General features: G+C 44.8%; 1 protein-coding gene across 2 annotated transcripts in view; it reads left to right on the forward strand.

The window, feature by feature from the left end:
- Positions 1–19,067, forward strand: part of prps2 (phosphoribosyl pyrophosphate synthetase 2) — a 46,080-nt gene that overhangs the window by 15,631 nt on the left and 11,382 nt on the right. For both annotated transcript variants that reach the window (XM_033033332.1, XM_033033330.1), the window contains exons 2-3: positions 11,786–11,969; positions 17,329–17,427. In XM_033033332.1, coding sequence (XP_032889223.1) covers positions 11,786–11,969; positions 17,329–17,427 — 283 coding nt within the window. The remainder of the gene's footprint in view (positions 1–11,785; positions 11,970–17,328; positions 17,428–19,067) is intronic.

A 19,067-nucleotide genomic window follows, 5' to 3' on the forward strand; every position in this document is an offset into this window, starting at 1 on the left:
AAGGTGCTGTGGGTGCTTGTTCAAGTTCAAGTTTAGTTTATTCAACACATACACATACAAGATGTGCAGTGAAATGAAAAGTGGCAATGCTTGCGGATTGTGCAAAAAACAACTACAAAACAGAATGGAACAGAATCACATATTCACATATTACATATTTGTGGGAGGAAAAAAAAGAACAAAACAGCAATTTTAAAAACACATCATACGACAGTAAATTGGTGCAGTAAGTTAGTACCTGGTGAGATAGGAGTTTACAGTCCTAATGACCTCTGGAAAGAAACTCCTTCTCATCCTCTCCGTTCTCACAGCATGGCAACGGAGGCGTTTGCCTGACCGTAGCAGCTGGAACAGTCTGTTGCAGGGGTGGAAGGGGTCTCCCATGATCTTGTTGGCTCTGGAGTTGCACCTTCTGATGTATAGTTCCTGCAGGGGGGCGAGTGTAGTTCCCATAGTGCGTTCGTCCGAACGCACTACTCTCTGCAGAGTCTTCTTGTCCTGGGCAGAGCAATTCCCAAACCAAATCGTGATGTTTTCGGACAAGATGCTTTCCACAGCCGCTGAGTGGAAGCACTCATGTGCTTTTGATGTGTACAATAAAAGACACAACGTGCTGGAGTAACTCAGCGGGTCAGGCAGCATCTATGGAGAACATTGGTAGATGATGTTTCCTGATCATTGTGAAGAAGGATCCTGGCCCAAAACGTCACCCCTCCATGTTCTTCAGAGCTGCTGCTGCCTACCCACTGTTACTCCTGCACTTTGTCTTTTTTGAGTTGCTAAATTTTGAAAGAAGACTGGTGGGACATAGAATTTCCCACGCTCAAAAAAATAAAAATAAAGAAAGTAACAATTCAATTTGCCCAAATCTCCTTCATTCTGAATTGAGTGAGGCCGGCGAGCGTCAGGGGAGAGGTTTTCAGCCGTGGAGCACTGCCAGAGGTGAGCTGGCCGGCAGAAGGTGCCGAGGTGGCGGCCGGTTCCGCTGTCTGGTCCCGGCGGCCGCTCGCATCCACCTTAGCTACTACTCCCCCCGGCCACAATGCGGTGGCTCCGCGCCCGGAGCGTCGCAGCATGTGAGTTGCTGGCATGATCCCCGACCCCCTCCTTCTCAACGCTCCTGCCCTCCCGCAACTTTACCCCGGGCCAGACTCCCCACACGCTGTGAAAGGAACTCCCACCCCCCCCCGCCCCCAATCATTTATCTATCCCTCATGCTTCCCATCAGCTGCCAACAATGAGGGATAGACTTGGCTATCCCTCAGTACAGCAACATCGTTCTTGAAATAGCGTCTTCTTTGCCGGGAAATATGGTATTAAAAAAAATATTGCTCAAATAAATTGACTTACCATATTATTTGTACCTGAACCCCATTCTTGTCTCTTTGTTTCCTAAAATACTGCTAAGATAAGGACAATCCACGTTTGAAAAACCCGCCAAGAAACCTGCGCTGCGCATGCACTGTGAACTGCTGTGCATGCACTGTGAACTGCTGTGCATGCGCAGTGCACAGTCCACGCTGCAAAGGCAGAATTTCAGCTGCCTTCAGCTCGCCTTGAAATTGACGGCTTCAAGCAGCATTGACAGCACGTCAGCTGCACCCACTTTCGCGTGTTACAAGCATTGCAGATGAAAGGCACGGGAGAATTATGCCTACCTGAGGGATCGATCTCTTAGGTAGGCATAATTCTCTAATGCCTTTACTATTTATATTTGATAATTACCATTTTTTAATTTTAGTCAGGGTAGGCAGCGCCTACCTTGCCTACCCTGTCGGCACGTGCCTGGTTTGCAGCATGCTGGAACGTAGGCCGAAAGTGTTCAAGTCTGGAGTAGATGCTCTCCCAGGCCTTGTTCATGCTTCAAGGCTTTGGTGCAGGCTCTGTGCTAATGACTATTCTGCTGATTTTGCATTAATGTGCTGGAGGTCTAGAGATGTTCACTAATCCCATTGGGAATTGGTGAAGTACCAGACTAGTTCTTGCTTAAGGCAAAACCCACCCAGTGAAAATAGCACGGTTGATTATATCCATCGCCTTGTATTGTGAACTAGGCAATGAATGTCAAGAGTTCGTCAAGACAGATCTGCTAATGCTGGGCAAGTCCATCAGTATCCCGATAATCCAAGCCCTGAGTTTCATTCTAAAGGGAATGTCCCACTTAGACGATTTTTTAGATGACTGGCGGCGACTGTTCAAGTCATAGCAGGTCGACGAAAAACCGGCGACTGGACCACCCCCCCACGACAATGTTTACGACAACCTACCACCGAGTCGACATCAAGTGACGGCAAGCTACCGACAAACGGTGACCCAATCGTCACGACTTAGTACGTCCACCTACGACACCTCCGACCACACAACGTCCACCCGCGATAAACTACGACCCTGTCGGCGACAACTGAAGACAATTCATTCGCCGATACCTGTTGGCGGTTGATGTAGGTAGTCGCCAATGGATGTTCACCAAATTCAACACCAGCGACAACCTACGTCACCTGGCGACAACCTACAACAGCATCTACGTCAGGAGAAGTCAAGATACCCTCATTGACTGTCGCTGAAAATGTTGAACATTTTGAAAATCCAGCGGCGATCAGAAAGACGCTACGACTCTTTGGGCGCCTGAGGAGACTACACACGACCATACAGGCGACACAGTGGCGACAGCCTAGTCGCCTGTAGAAGCCTAAAAAATAGCCTAAGTGGTACAGGCCATTTAGAATTCTATGTGAGAGTACTTTTACTGGTTTCATTCTTCCTATGCGTAGAAGTGATGGTTTTCAGAATTGACATAAAGCGTAGCAGTCACTTTGTGTACAAAGTTATTTACCATGCCATAAAAAAAACTGCCTGTACTTTAATGATAATTGAAATTCTCACAGTGACTAAAATGCAAGAACTTTGTACTCAGGCTTTTCATTCATCAGAAAGCAAAATGGACATGCATTGACAAGGTGGATGCAGTTGAAAAATGGAATGTAAGGAACGGCAAGATCGAGCCCGGGCATCTGACACTATGTGGCAGCAGCTCTACCAGCTGTGCCACTACCGGCACTGTTATTCGTTTTGGATATGGAAAATATATATCTTCCCGCCTCCAACATAAGAATCAACATAAGAAAGGCGAATGTTGAGTGGTCATGATAATGTGATTTTATTGGAAGTTGGAGGTTTCAAAGGAAGGAAAAAATGGAATTGGTGACATCTCCTGGAAATGCTTCAATGGGAAGAAATCTTTCTGAGTTCAGTGCGTTCAGACAAGTAGAAATCTCCATTGTTCAAGTAGTTGAGAGGGAGGGGTGGAAATCGATAGCATGCTTGAGCACCACAGTGGTTGAAAGTGATGGGGAATTTAGCACAAGTGTGTCGAATGTCATGAGAGGTGGCTGGAAATTGTCAGAAAGTAGAATGACAGGATGTAATCCCTTTTTGCTGGTTGCTTTGTGTGGCGATTTCATCATTGTGTGACAATGGTGGTTCAGATAGATTTAGTTGAATTTGAATGGGTTTGTGCAACTGGAATTGAAGTTTGATCATTTTTTGCTGTTGAACGCATCAACAGAATATGTGAGCATTGAGCAAATATTCCTTGTAATTCCCTAAAGTTCCCTAAAAACAACGTCCTAACTTTCTGCAGCATTGCATCATAGTGCAGTATACTGTACCACATCACCTAGCATTGTAATTCAATTTTGGGTTGTGAAGACATAATGTTCTGCTGAATAAAGACATATGGTGCTGGAGTAACTCAGAAACTCGGGCAGCATCTCTGGAGAACAGGAATAGGTGACGTTACCTTATGCCCCTGTCCCACTTAGGAAACCTGAACGGAAACCTCTGGAGACTTTGTGCCCCACCCAAGGTTTCCGGGCGGTTCCCGGAGGTTTTGTCAGTCTCCCTACCTGCTTCCACTACCCTGAAGGGTTTCGGCCCGAAACGTCGCCTATTTCCTTCGCTCCATAGATGCTGCTGCACCCGCTGAGTTCCTCCAGCAATTTTGTGTACCTTCGATATTCCAGCATCTGCAGTTCCCTTTTGAACACTTTGTCCACTACCTGCAACCTCCGGCAACCACCTGCAACCTCCGGGAACCGCACGGAAACCTTGGGTGGGGCGCAAAGTATCCAGAAGTTTCCGTTCAGGTTTCCTAAGTGGGACAGGGGCATTATACGCTTCCATATCTCTGTGTCCCTTTCCCCTGATTCTCGGTCTGAAGTCTGGTCTCGACCCGAAACGTCACTCATTCTTTTTATCCAGAGATGATGCCTGTCCTGCTGAGTTACTCCAGCATTCTGTGTCTAATAGATGACCTTTCAGATCGGGACCGTTTCTTCAGTACTCCCGATATGCTACCTAATTCTCCAGCAGTTACTCCAGCAAGTTGTCTTTTTTTGCAAACCAGTGTCTGCAGTTTTTTGTTTCTTCCTAATGAATGGCTTTCAACAAAATCCCTTCATGTTGACTCGATCCAGAAAATTACGACACATGGGATCCAGAGTGATTTGGATTTTAAATTGGCTTGGCCATGGGAGAGGGGCTAGTGGTGGTGTTATTCTGACTGGAGGTCTGTGAAAATGGTCTGCAAGGGCCATTGCTGTGACGTCTGATATATAGAAATGCTTTGGATGAAAATGTGAGTGAGCTGATCAGTAATTTTGCAGACTACATGTAAATTGATAAGTGAGGATAGTGAGGAAAGTTGCTGAAGGATGCAGCAGAAAATAGAAATATGGCCAGAGACACATGGTGTTTAATCTGGACAAGTGAGAGGTGTTGCACTTTAGGAGTTATGCAGCAAATGTCAGTCCCCTGAGAAGCATTGGTCTCTGTAAGCCCCCCCCCCCCCCTTGGTCATGACTGACCATGGGTGATGCATCCTAGTTGTTGGCTGCTTGCTCCAAACCTCGGCTGGAGCAGCTTCGCTTGTGGCTGAAGAGCCCAATGCGGGAGTGACAGTCTCTGTGGCAAAGGTCACATGTGTGTGTGGTCTGTGGTTTGTTGAAGTTGCTGCGCTCCTTTCTGCGTGCCCCCTTGTCTGTCACAGCGTTCAACAGTTTCTCTTCCCCCGTTTTGGGATGTCGGTTCAGAGTACCTTTCCACCTCGTGCGGTCAGCTGCAAGGCTCTCCCAGGACTCCACATCGCCTTCATAGCTCTTATTGGTCTATAGAATTGGTCTTTCGATTGATTATTGTGGTGCAAGTCCTTGGCTCCCTGAAATTGGTTATACAAGTGAATAGAGTGATAAAGAAGGGGTAAACCCCTGTCCCACGGTACCAGTTCAATCCAAGAGCTCTCCCGAGTTTGCCCTGATTCGAACTCGGAGATTTACGGTAATGGCCACTCGTCGGTACTCGGGGCTCTCGTGGACATTTTTCATCATGTTGAAAAATCTTCACGAGTCTTCCCGTGCTTACTTGCCGTTAGCGAGTCTTCCTGAGTACCTGCCGTTAGCGCTAAGAGACGTCCCCGAGCTCCGACGTACCCGCTACGTTCAATCTTACCACGAGTTTGATTTTTTTTAAACTCGGGAGAGCTCTTGGAATGAACTCATACCGTGGGACAGGGCTATTACCACACACATGCCTTCGTCAGTCAGGGCATTTAGTATAAAAGTCAGAAAGTCATGTTGCAGCTTATAAAATGTCTAGGCTATATTTGGAGTATTGTGTCCTGTTCTTGTTGCCCCATTGCTGGAAGGATGTGGAGGCTCCAGGCATGATGCTAAAGAGGTTCACCTGGATGCTCCTTGGGTTAGAGTATAAGCTGTAAGGAGGCATTGGACAAACTTGGCTTATTTTCTCTGTGGTGTTGGAAGCTAAGGTGCAACCTGAAAGAGTTATATAAAATTAAGACGCATAAATACAGTATTTTTTTTCCCCAGGGTGGAAATGTCAAATACTAGAGGGCTTACATTTAAAGTGATGGGGAAAGTTTAAAGGAGATTTACGAGGGTAAATTAAAAAAAATAATAATAGTAGCTGCCAGGGGAAGTGGTGGAAACAGAACATGATAGTAATTTGTGAGAAGCAGCGAATGCAGAGATATAGACTATGTGCAGTTTAAATTGGCATCATGGCCAGTACAGATATTGTGGGTTGAAGAACCTGGCCTGTGCTGTAGGTGTTCTATATTGAAATCACTTAATTTTATCAGTGTTTGATTTTGAAACTGTTTATGGTCTATAAGTTGTGCATTAATATTGAAGCCCATCATTTAAATTGTTTTGGTTGTTGATTGTGATCAAGGTTAATGATCATTGCTTCATGTAATTACCTGATAAAAATGCAATGTGAGTTAATCGTCAGAAGAATATTGGTCTTTATGTAAAATGCTTGCATTAAATGAGTACAGAACATAGTTACCCCTCATATAATTAAAGTACATCTCCCAAATTTATAGAAACAAATCTTAATTAATAATTTTGCCGCTCTTGCCTGCTGTGAAACCCTAATGCTATTGCAATGAGAAGAGGATGTTTCCACTAGTCTGGGAGAGTCTAGGACTAGAGGTCACAGCCTCAGAATTAAAGGACGTTCGTTTAGGAAGGAGCCGAGAAGGAATTTCTTTAGTCCGAGGGTGGTGAATCTGTGGAATTCACTGCCACAGAAGGCTATGGAGGCAAAGTAAGTGGATATATTTAAGGCAGGGATAGATTCTTGATTAGTACAGGTGTCAGAGGTTATGGGGAGAAGGCAGGAGATTGGGGTTAGGAGGCAGAAATAGATCAGCCATTATTGAATGACAGAGTAGACTTGATGGGCCGAATGGCCTAATTCTACTCCTTTCATTTATGAACATGGTAGGTAAGTGAAAGTAGCACTTCACTCTTAACAATGAAGAACCTTCATGGGCTCCCACAGCCCCCATGACACTCTGATCTCAGAATGATGTCAGAAGATCCTTCTCGAGGGTGAACCCTAGGAAAGCATCTGGTATTAAACCTGCACAGACCAACTGGCTGGGATTTTCACAGACATCTTCAACCACAATACAGGTGCCCAAAAAGAGCAAAGTGCACGTGCCTTAACGACTACTCACATTTGTGTCCAATCTGAGGAAGTGCCTCAAGGCTGGTTGGGATGCAAACCATCTCCTGCCTCTGTAACGATCTGGATGCATTTCAGTTTTCCTACTGCTTCTCGCTGCATCTCCACTCTGTGCTGGGTCACTTGGACAACTGGAGCATGTACATCAGACTATTGTTCATTGACTGCAGCTTGACATTCAACACCGTCCAAGCTCATTGTCAAACTCTGAGAACTGGGGGCTCTACTTGTAATGCAACCAAGACCTCGGCTTCCACATCGGCAGACTTCGATCAGTATGGATTGGCTACACCACCTTCTCGCTGACCATCAGCAAGGCTACCTCTGAGATCCACGCTCAGTTCCCTATTCTACTCCCTTATTCAACACAACTCCATAAGTAGAGATCACAACTCGAGAGGTTTTAAGATTGTTTTGAATAGGGGTAGATCTGGATATTGGGGAAGGTATTTAATTGAGTCAAGGCAGATTGCAATGTCAGCAGAAAGAGACACTCATTCAATAATCTGAGACGTCTTTTCAACAATGCATTCGCAGAAAATTGAAGAGGAAGATTTATCAATTATTTCATTAGATGCAGAAAAAGCATTCGACCAAGTAGGATGGGAATACCTCTTTAAAGTATTGCAAACATTTCAAATGGGAGAGAATTTTATCTCATGGGTAAAATGATTATATGACAAGCCTATTGATTGAATATTAACCAATAACATACTGTCTCCGAAATTTCAACTATCCAGGGGCAGTAGACAGGGTTGTGCATTATCACTCCTGCTATTTGCCCTCGCGATAGAGCCCCTAGCAGAAAGTATAAGAATCCATCCGAATATCCACGGTTATAATATTAAACACTCTAATAATATAATATCACTATATGCAGATGACGTACTATTATACATTACAAAATCGCAAATTAGCACACCAAACATATTAAATTTAATAGAGGAATTCGGTTCCTTCTCAGGATATAGAATAACTGGAACAAAAGCGAAATCATGACGATAAAACCTCATGAGCCGACACACCTTTTAAAATTCCCTTTTAGAATTGGCACAGAAAAATTTAAATATCTGGGTATTCAAATTACCAGAAAATACGACTCTTTATTTAATGCAAACTATTTGCCTTTACTAACCAAATTACATGCTTTGACTACATTTTAGAAAACACTTCCGATGTCTTTAATAGGCAGAATAAATGTCACAAAAATGATTTTTTTCCCACAAATTTTGTACTTATTTCAATCAATACCAATACACCTACATAAATTTTTTTTCCAAAAACTTGATTCCCACATCACAAATTTTACTTTGGACTATAAACCCCATAGAATCCAAAGACGACACTTATGTAAACCCAAAGAATTTGGTGGACCGACACTCCCCAATTTTTTGTACTATTACTGGGCAGTGAATATCAAAAATGTAATTTACTGGTTGGACAACTCAGCCCAACAGGTAGACTGGATAGTAATGGAGAGAGAGCATTGTTCTCCTTTTAACATTGGAGCGATCCTTCACTCCCCAATAAAATTGAATAATACAATATACAAGAAAAATCCGATTATCCATAGCACAATACGAATTTGGAGACAAATAAAATTTACTCTTAAATTAAGAAACCTATCGCTTCTCTCTCCTATAGCTAATAATCCATCGTTTAAACCATCTATTATCGACAAAACGTTTACTCACTGGGAAAGAATAGGAATTAAAATGTTTGGAGATATGTATGAAATGGGAAACCTTTTATCATTCCAAAAATTACAACTTAAATACAATCAATATTTTAGATACCTTCAAATTCGAGATTACTTGAAAAAACATACACAAGAATATCAAACTGACGTCAGATCTATTAGATGAAGGCATGAACAGAAAGGCAGAATTAAATAACTTAGTATCATACTTGTATAATATCATTCTAAATATAGCGATACCATCGTCAGATGCAATTAGTAGAGAGTGGGAACAAGAACTATCTATAAACATTTCTAAAGACAGATGGGATAAATATCTATATGTACATAAATGCTCGATTAATGTAAGACATATCCTAATCCAATAAACAAATTTTTTTTAAAGCAGACATAAGTTGTGTAGGGTTGATTGGGAACAGTTGTTATTGGGTAAGTTCACAGATGACAAGTGGGAGTTGATTAAACACCAGCTGACCAAAGTGCAGGATTGGCATATTCCAGTAAGGAGGCGGGATCAGAATGACAAGGTAACGGGCCTGTCCCACGAGCATGTGACGGCATGCGGCAAGCGCGACCAAACCATAAGCGGGGGCCGCGCGGAGGTCGAGTGAGTGACGTGAAGTTTGAGCGAAGTCCGCGGGAAGTTTGCGCATGACGTACGGCGTCAAGATGCTTCGTATGCCCGAAGAGGCGGTGCGTACGGCCTCAATGCGGCTGCGGGCCGGCAGGCAGTAGCCCCGCGCGATGTCGGACCAGCTCCGCACAACTCCATACGGCTCCGGCGATCAAAGTGGGACCGGCCCTGCAAGGTCGTACGTTTCAAGCGACCACGTTAGGTCGCGCTTGCCGCATGCCGTCGCATGCTCGTGGGACAGGCCCTTAAGGGAAGGGCGGATGACCAAGGAGGTTGTAAACATGGTCAGGAAGAAAACGAATATCGTTTATTGTCACGTGTACCGAGGTACAGTGAAAAGCTTTTGTTGCGGGCTAACCAGTCAGTGGAAAGGCAATACATGATTACAATCGATCCATTTACCGTGTATCAGATTCAATTTTAATTGTCATTGTCAGTGTACAGTACAGAGACAACGAAATGCATTCATTTCGTTGTCTAAGTATAGATACATGATAAGGAAATAACGTTTGGTGCAAGATAAAGCCAGTAAAGTTCGACCAAGGATAGTCCGAGGGTCATGCCAGGTTGAAGACGGTGGCATCAAATGCCACTCACGAGGAATTTAAAGTGAGTAGGAAAGAACTCAAGCGGGTGAATAGAAGGACCAAAAGGGGCCATGAAATTTTATTGGTCAGTTGGATTAAGGAAATTCCCAAGGCTTTTTATTTATGTACGTTAAAAATAAGAGGGTGACCTGGGAGAAGGAGGACAGCTTGAGGATAAGGGAGGGAATTTATGCTTGGAGTCAGAGGCAGCAGGTGAGATACTAAATAAGTGCCTGGCATCTGTATTCACCAAGGCAAAGGACTTGGAGACCAGCGAGATCAGTGTGGAGAATAGAGGTATGCTAGATAGACATGGGGAATACAAATCTGCTGGGGTAGTTTGAGATCGAGGGGGAGATGGTGATGACACTCCTGAAGACCATTAAGGTGGATACGTTCCCAGGGCCTGATGGGATCTATCTCAGTTTATTGAGGGAGACACAAGAGGAGATTGTTGGGGCCTTGACAAGGATCTTTGTTTGTTCTCCAGCCATAGATGATGTCCTGGAGGACTGGAGTGTGCCCAATATTGTTCCTTTGTGGATGAAGGGAATTGCAGGTCAGTTATCCTTGTGTTAGTGGTAGGGAAACTGTTGGAGAAAATTCTTCGAGATAAGTTTTATTTCCATTTTGAAGACTAATGCAGATAACCAGCACAGAGTTATGTGTAGGAAGGAACTGCAGATGCTGGTTTACTGTGAAGATAGACACAAAATGCTGGAGTAACTCAGCATCTCTGGAGAGAAGGAAGGGGTGACGTTTCGGGTCGTCGCCCTTCTGCAGACTATGCAGCCTTACTAACTTGAGTTATTTTTGAGGAGATGACAAAGGAGATTGATGATGGTAGAGCTGTGGTTGTATACATAGATTTTAGTAAGGCTCTTGCATACGGCTGAAGTGGGTTTTAGATATTCTGGCTGGAGGCCTGTAATCATTGGAGTTCCGCAGAGAACTGTGCTGGGACCTCTGCTCTTTGTGATATATAACCTGCCCATAAATATAGATAGGCACCTCATATTCCGCCTGGGTAGCTTGCTTCCGGATGGCATGAACATTGAATTCTCCCAATTTTGCTAGCCCTTGCTGTCTCCTCCCCTTCCTTAACCCTCGAGCTGTCTCCTCCCATCCCCCCGCCCTCGGGCTCCTCCTCCTCCCTTTTTCCTTCCTTCTCCCCCCCCACCCCCCATCAGTCTGAAGAAGGGTTTCGGCCCGAAACGTCACCTATTTCCTTCGCTCCATAGATGCTGCTGCACCCGCTGAGTTTCTCCAGCATTTTTGTGTACCATAAATATAGATAGGTTGGTGAGCATGTTTGCTGACAACACCAAAATAGGATGAGTTGCAGACAGAGGCAGGATGTTGGACGATACAGCGGGATATAGTTCAACTGCAGAAATGGGCGGAGAAATGACAGATGGAGGTTTTAGTTTTTAGTGATGCAGCATGGAATCGGACCCCACAGCCCACCGAGTCCATGCCGACCATCAATCGCATCTACATTGGTTCTAGGTTATCCCACTTTTGCCTCCTACACACCAATGGGCAGTTTACAGAAACCAATTAGATGTGAGAGGAAAGCGGAGCGCCCGGTGAAGACCCACGTGGTCTACATTCGATTTTCCAGCATCTGCAGTTCCTTCTTAAACATTGTATCTGTGGGGATCTGAAGAAAAAAGATTGCTGTAATACATCAGTACTCTGCAAGGTAGCTGCTGACAGGGTACCTGCTATGACCATGAGTTGATTTTTTTTTTTTTGTTTAAACCTGTTTTTACAGAGCATTTCAACAATGATAGCATGTCTTTTGTTTTGCAGTGTGGAAATTGGGGAGAGTGTGCGAGGTGAAGATGTGTACATCATCCAAAGTGGCTGCGGGGAAATCAACGATAATTTAATGGAACTATTAATAATGATAAATGCCTGCAAGTTTGCATCGTCATCTCGAGTCACTGCAGTTATTCCTTGCTTTCCCTATGCGAGGCAAGACAAGAAAGACAAGGTACCACTGAGTGTCTGGCTGTCTGGGGCATGTTGGGGCATTGGGGACTGGTAACTGTGGGGCAATAAAACAATGTGATATCGATGTAGGTTTGTTATATATAAATGAAAGTATTTGTAAGCATTGAAATGTAACTAAATATGGGAGAGATCTTTAATTTTTATAAACAACATTACATTTTTAATCTTGCAATGTTGTAGTACGTCTGCTTTTAAATCAGAAGGTCCCTTCATTCTGTCATTAATTGCGATTGACTTATGGGAACTCAGAGCCATACTGCATAGAAACAGACCCTTTGGCCCAACCAGCCGTCACTGACCAACGTGCCCCGTCTACACGAGTCACACCTGCTTGTGTTTGGCTCATATCCCTCTAAATCTTTCCTATTCATGTATCTGTCCAAATGTTTTTTAAACACTTGATACTACCTGCTGTAACTACTTCCTCCAGCAGCTAGTTCCATATACCTACCCCCCTGTGTCATTAAAACAAAAAAAGTTGCCCCTCAAGTTCCCATTAAATCTTTCCCCCCCAACCTTAAGCTTACATCCTCTGGTTCTTGATTCCCCTACTCTGGGTAAAAGATTTCTCTGGCGCTGTAAGCACTGTAAGGCAGCAACTCTACCGCTGCGCCACTGTGCCACACTATCTTAAAATATCTTAATTCATGCCTGTTACAAATGTGTCATTTATTGGTATTGTCAATTTTACAGTATGCACATTGCTCTCAGTAAGGGTTGCAATGGAAACAATAACTAAGTTAGATTTACATGAAGTAGTTTTGAGATGTCCATTAGAGGTGCTGTTGACCTTGAAGTATTACAGCACAACTTTACCTGTTTGGCTGCATTACACGTGCTTAGCACGTATTGTTCAAGCATGCAATACATATGAGTGTATAATTTTAATAATCTTATTTTTGGAATGACTCATGTTGCCATGCAACAAATTGTGGACAACATTCAGGCTTGGATTGATGAACTGTGAGAAACATTTCTTCACCTTGCAAGTGCCAGATAATTTCCCTTAACAATATCAGTGACTTCAATATAATTCTCTTTGAATTTGTTGAACTGCCCAACTGTCAGCATTATAGAACCAGATAACCATATAACAATTACAGCACGGAAACAGGCCATCTCGACCCTTCTAGTCCGTGCCGAACACGTATTCTCCCCTAGTCCCATATACCTGCGCTCAGACCATAACCCTCCATTCCTTTCCCGTCCATATAACTATCCAATTTATTTTTAAATGATAAAAACGAACCTGCCTCCACCACCTTCACTGGAAGCTCATTCCACACAGCCACCACTCTCTGAGTAAAGAAGTTCCCCCTCATGTTACCCCTAAACTTCTGTCCCTTAATTCTCAAGTCATGTCCCCTTGTTTGAATCTTCCCTACTCTCAGTGGGAAAAGCTTATCCACGTCAACTCTGTCTATCCCTCTCATCATTTTAAAGACCTCTATCAAGTCCCCCCTTAACCTTCTGCGCTCCAAAGAATAAAGCCCTAACTTGTTCAACCTTTCTCTGTAACTTAGTTGCTGAAACCCAGGCAACTGGGGTGCGATTCAGGAAGGGTGCTCATTGTAAGGATCTTGCATCCATATCTAATCAGCCACACATTCTGGCTCCCAATACCTTTTCCACTAAGTGTCATAGAGTGTGGAAACAGGCCCTTCGGCCCAACTCGCCTATACCGGCCAAAATGTCCCAGCTACACTAGTCCCATCTGCCTGTGTTTGTTCCATATCCTTCCAAACCTGTCCTATCCATGTCCCTGTCTAACTGTTTCTTAAATGTTGGGATAGTCCCAGCCTCAACTACCTCCTCTGGCACCTTGTTCCATTCACCCACCACCCTTCATGTGAAAAGGTTACCCCTCAGATTCCTGTTAAATCTTTTCCCCTTCACCTTAAACCTATGTCCTCTGGTCCTCGATTCATCTATTCTTTCCTAAATGTCCGGATAGCCCCTGCCTCAACAAGCTCCTCTGGTCCTCGATTCACCGACTCTGGGCAAGAGACTCTGTGCGTCTACCCGATCTATTCCTCTCATGATTTTGTACATGTGCATGGCATAAATGAGTAGCATGGTGGAATAGTGTTCACCTGCCTTAGTGACGCAAGCTAAGTCTATACAGAAAGCCTGATACCACTAGGGACGAAGCAGTCTGCTTAATTCGTATTCCATCCCCCAATGGGTACATTTGTTTATACACAGCACTGGGTAGACTGGTGGCGGCAATGTTTATCTTCAAAGAAATGCAGCGATTCCCAAATCCGTGACCTCTACTTCTTAGAAGGATATAAACAGCAGCTGTATTGGAACTTCCTCATTTGCAGGTTGACCCCCAGGTTGAAAATATATTTGCATTTCTTCATTACTGCTGACATGAAATCGTTTGAATTTTGTAGGTACCAGCAGTGACATTGAAAACTCTTGAGGACAATTGAGAACGTGTGATAAACACCTATATTCCATGAAAGAAAGTTCCATGGCGTTAATACATTAACTGTGTCTAATGCTTGTTGATAACACAAGAATATCAAAGGTAGTGGCAAAAACAAAATTTGTTTGATTGCCATCGCAAGGAGTAAAAATCAAATGTCAACTCTGCACAGCAGATTTCCTCTTGCAAAAGAACTTAATTCACTGCTAGGATATGAAAATATTTTCATTTATCGTCATTTTAAGATTGACTGATTTTAATACTTTAACTTCTTCCCGCCCCCCCCCCCCCCCCCCATCCCCACATCAGTCTGAAGAAGGGTCTCGACCCAAAACGTCACCTATTCGCTCCAGAGATGCTGCCTCACCCGCTGAGTTTCTCCAGCATTTTTGTCTACCTTTAATACTTTAACAATTCTGCAACAATGTCGCCAATCGTACACTAGTAGAACTACATTGATTTTTAACAAATTCTTGTCGTAAGGATTTCTATTGTGTACAGATAGATCTGTGCTGTTTAATTTGGCCCATTAATAATGTTGGTTCCTTATAAACATGAATCACAAGGTGCACGATCTCTTAATCTGAGATAAAAACTCTTCAAGCTTTGTCTTGATGACCAGTGGGCATAAAGTCTTGCTGATGAAGCTGAGGTCACTAAAGTCACAAAAGTGTATAACTACAGAATCGGTGCAGCGGTAGAGTTGCTGCCTTACAGCGCTGGAGACCCAGGTTTGATCCCGACTACGGGTGCTCTCAACATTCTCCCCGTGACCGTGTGCGTTTTCTCCATGATCTTCGGTTTCCTCCCACACTGCAAAGGCGTAGAGGTTTGTAGGTTCACAAAATTGCTGGAGGAACTCAGCGGGTGCAGCAGCATCTATGGAGCGAAGGAAATAGGCGACGTTTCGGGCCGAAACCCTTCTTCAGACTGATGGGGGGTGGGGAAAGAAAGAAGGAAAAAGGGAGGAGAAGGAGGAGCCCGAGGGCGGGCGGATGGGAGGGTGGGAGGAGACAGCTAGAGGGTGAAGGAAGGGGAGGGGACAGCACAGGCTAGCCAAATTGGGGGAATTCAATGTTGATGCCATAAGGGCGCAAGGACCCCAGACGGAATATGAGGTGCTGTTCCTCCAATTTCCGCTGTTGCTCACTCTGGCAATGGAGGAGACCCAGGACAGAGAGGTCGGATTGGGAATGGGAGTGGGAGTTGAAGTGCTGAGCCACCGGGAGGTCAGGTAGGTTATTGCGGACTGAGCGGAGGTGTTCGGCGAAACGGTCGCCCAACCTACGCTTGGTCTCACCGATGTAAATTAGCTGACATCTAGAGCAGCGGATGCAGTAGATGAGGTTGGAGGAGATACAGGTGAACCTTTGTCGCACCTGGAACGACTGCTTGGGACCTTGAATGGAGTCGAGGGGGGAGGTGAAGGGACAGGTGTTGCATTTCTTGCGGTTGCAACGGAAAGTGCCCGGGGAGGGGGTGGTGCGGGAGGGAAGGGAAGAATTGACGAGGGAGTTGCGGAGGGAGCGGTCTTTGCGGAAGGCAGACATGGGGGGAGATGGGAAGATGTGGCGAGTGGTGGGGTCACGTTGGAGGTGGCGGAAATGGCGGAGGATTATGTGTTGTATTTGCCGGCTGGTGGGGTGAAAGGTGAGGACCAGAGGGACTCTGCCCTTGTTGCGTGTGCGGGGATGGGGAGAGAGAGCAGTGTTACGGGGTATGGATGAGACCCTGGTGTGAGCCTCATCTATGGTGGCGGAGGGGAATCCCCGTTCCCTGAAGAACGAGGACATTTCCGATGCCCTGGTATGAAATGTCTCATCCTGGGAACAGATGCGGCGTAGGCGGAGGAATTGGGAGTAGGGGATGGAGTCTTTACAGGGGGCAGGGTGGGAAGACGTGTAGTCCAGATAGCCATGTGAGTCAGTGGGTTTGTAATGTATGTCGGTCAGGAGTCTGTCCCCTGCGATGGAGATGGTGAGGTCAAGGAATGGTAGGGAAGTGTCGGAAATCGTCCAGGTGTATTGGAGTGCCGGATGGAAGTTGGTGGTGAAGTGGATGAAGTCAGTCAGTTGTGTGTGGGTGCAGGAGGTGGCACCAAAGCAGTCGTCAATGTGTTTGTAGGTTATTTGGCTCGGTATAAATGTAAATTGTCCGTGGTATGTGAAGGATAGTGTTAATATGAGGGAATCGCTGGTCGGTGCGGACTCGGTGGGCTGAAGGGCCTGTTTCTACGCTGTGTCTCTAAACTAAGCTAAAAAGATTTGAAAGATCGTTATATATATCTGCTGTAAATAAATAATGCTAATATAAGCTGTTGAAAATGGCAGTGTTTTTCACAACTTATTTTCTGTGAAAAGCCATAATGCATACAAAGGTGGCATCAGAAGAAATAACCATGTACTCAGTGTAGGGCTATCAGTGACACATTTGACTGTTTAGGAGGCATTTAGACAGACAGGGAAGGAGTAGACTGATGCAATGTGTGAGCAGATGGGATTAAATTGGCATCATGGTTGGCACAGATATGGTGGGCTGAAAGGCCGATTTTTACATCATACTGTGGTAGGAAGGAAATGTAGACACTGCTTCAAACCAAAGATAGGCACAAAATGCTGGAGTAACTCAGCGGGACAGGCAGCATCTCTGGAGAGAAGGAATGGGCGACTTTTCGGATCGAGACCGTTCAGACGGTGGTCAGAAGAAGGTCTGTGGAGATGCTGCCTGTCCCACTGAGTTACTGCAGCATTTTGTGTCTATCTTTTGCATCGCCCTGTCCCATGTCTAAGCAATGTCACACCAACCTGATTCTTCCATAGCAAATCAATTATTGTAGGATGTCAGACACTTTCTGGAAATCAAATGTTTGTACTGGAGATCTTATTCAAATCTTGTCTTATTTTAGAGTCGAGCCCCTATTTCTGCTAAGCTCGTGGCCAACATGCTATCAGTTGCTGGAGCAGATCATATTATCACCATGGACTTGCACGCTTCCCAAATACAGGTGAGTGTATCACATGATATTGGTCAAACAATGGTACCAAATTTCTATTATCGTAAGATGGGTTTCATTGTATGAGGAGTTTCATTAAATGTTTTATAGCATTCAATACAAAACCATGTTCATTATTTTTTTTTTTTATTGTATACAAGGTCAATAGAACGCTACAGGAACTGTTCATCTCATGCAATTCTTCCCAATCTAAAGAGGGAAAAAGCAATATATTCAATAATCATAAAGGAATGCTCAGTTTAATATCCGGTATCAATTAAACTGATATCTTTGCATTTTGACATGCTGCTGTACCAGCAGATTAATCCATTCGGTTCATATTTGTGCAAATGATGGCTCGAGTGTTTGCTGGAATCAGCGTGCTGGAGATTTATTTGGATATAGAATCAGGAAGAAACTTGATTAGTATGGGTTATGGGTGTCATGGGTTACGGGGAGAAGGCAGAAGAATTGTGTTGAGAGGGAGAGATAGATCAGTCACTATTGAATGGCAGGGTAGATTGGAATGACCTAATTCTGCTCCTATCACTTATGATCTTATGAACTAAGGAGGTCACAGTGGCGCAGCGGTAGAGTTGCTGCCTTACAGCAAATGCAACGCCGGAGACTCTGGTCCGATCCCGACTACAGGTGCTGTCTGTACGGAGTTTGTACGTTCTCCCTGTGACCTGCGTGGCTTTTCTCTGAGATCTTCGGTTTCCTCCCACATTCAAAAGATGTACAGGTTTGTAGGTTAATTGGCTTGGTAAATGTAAATATTGTCCCTGGTGGGTGTAGGATAGTGTTAATGTGCGGGGATCGCTGGTGGGCGCGGACCCGGTGGGCCGAAGGGCCTGTTTCCACGCTGTCTCTCTAACCTAAACTAAACTATAATATTGTGGATTATATTAAACCTCCCATCAGCATGAGATGATTAAAATGCTGATGCAGTTTGATACAGAGGTATCTCTTGAGAGAGGAAAATAGATTGTGGATGTAGGTGTAATACTTTTCCAAATGATGGAAAGTTGGAAAACATTGCCAAATTAAAATTCAAATGAAAGCTTGACTTATTACATTCCTTTAGGGAATGCTTGAGGGCCTTCCATAGTGTATTCCTTTAAGGAATGCCTTCCTACTGCACATGTTACTGTCTGATGTCTGTTGTGAGCTCAGTGAAAGGCCAGACTGGATTTTTAACTCACTGTGGTCTTAGGCAGTCCCTCAGGCTTGCAGATGACTTCTCCAGTTCAGTGGGGTTTTCAATGTAATGTTGTAGCTCCCTCCGAGTCTACCACATTTCAAACTGGTGCTTGACGGGGCAGCTTGGGGTGTTTGTAACCTTGCCCGCACCTGAGGTAATATGCACTTGGCCTGCAAATGCTTCAGTCTTAAGGGCTTGTCCTACCAGCATGCGATTGCATGCATCTAGCGCGACCAAACGTGGTCGCTTGAGGCGTACGGCCACGCGGGGCCGGTTCCACTTTGAACCGCGGAGTCGTATGGAGTTGTGCAGGGCTGGTCCCGACATCATACTCACCAATCAGCTGGGCAGGAGGCGGGCCGACTGAATTTGGACGTCGCACGGCGTCGGGAGGTGTCGTCATCACGCAACAGCACGCGCTAGGCGTACGTCAAGATGCTGCGTACGA

This window comes from Amblyraja radiata, chromosome 14 (assembly GCF_010909765.2).
Source record: "Amblyraja radiata isolate CabotCenter1 chromosome 14, sAmbRad1.1.pri, whole genome shotgun sequence".
Taxonomy (NCBI): Eukaryota; Metazoa; Chordata; class Chondrichthyes; order Rajiformes; family Rajidae; genus Amblyraja; species Amblyraja radiata.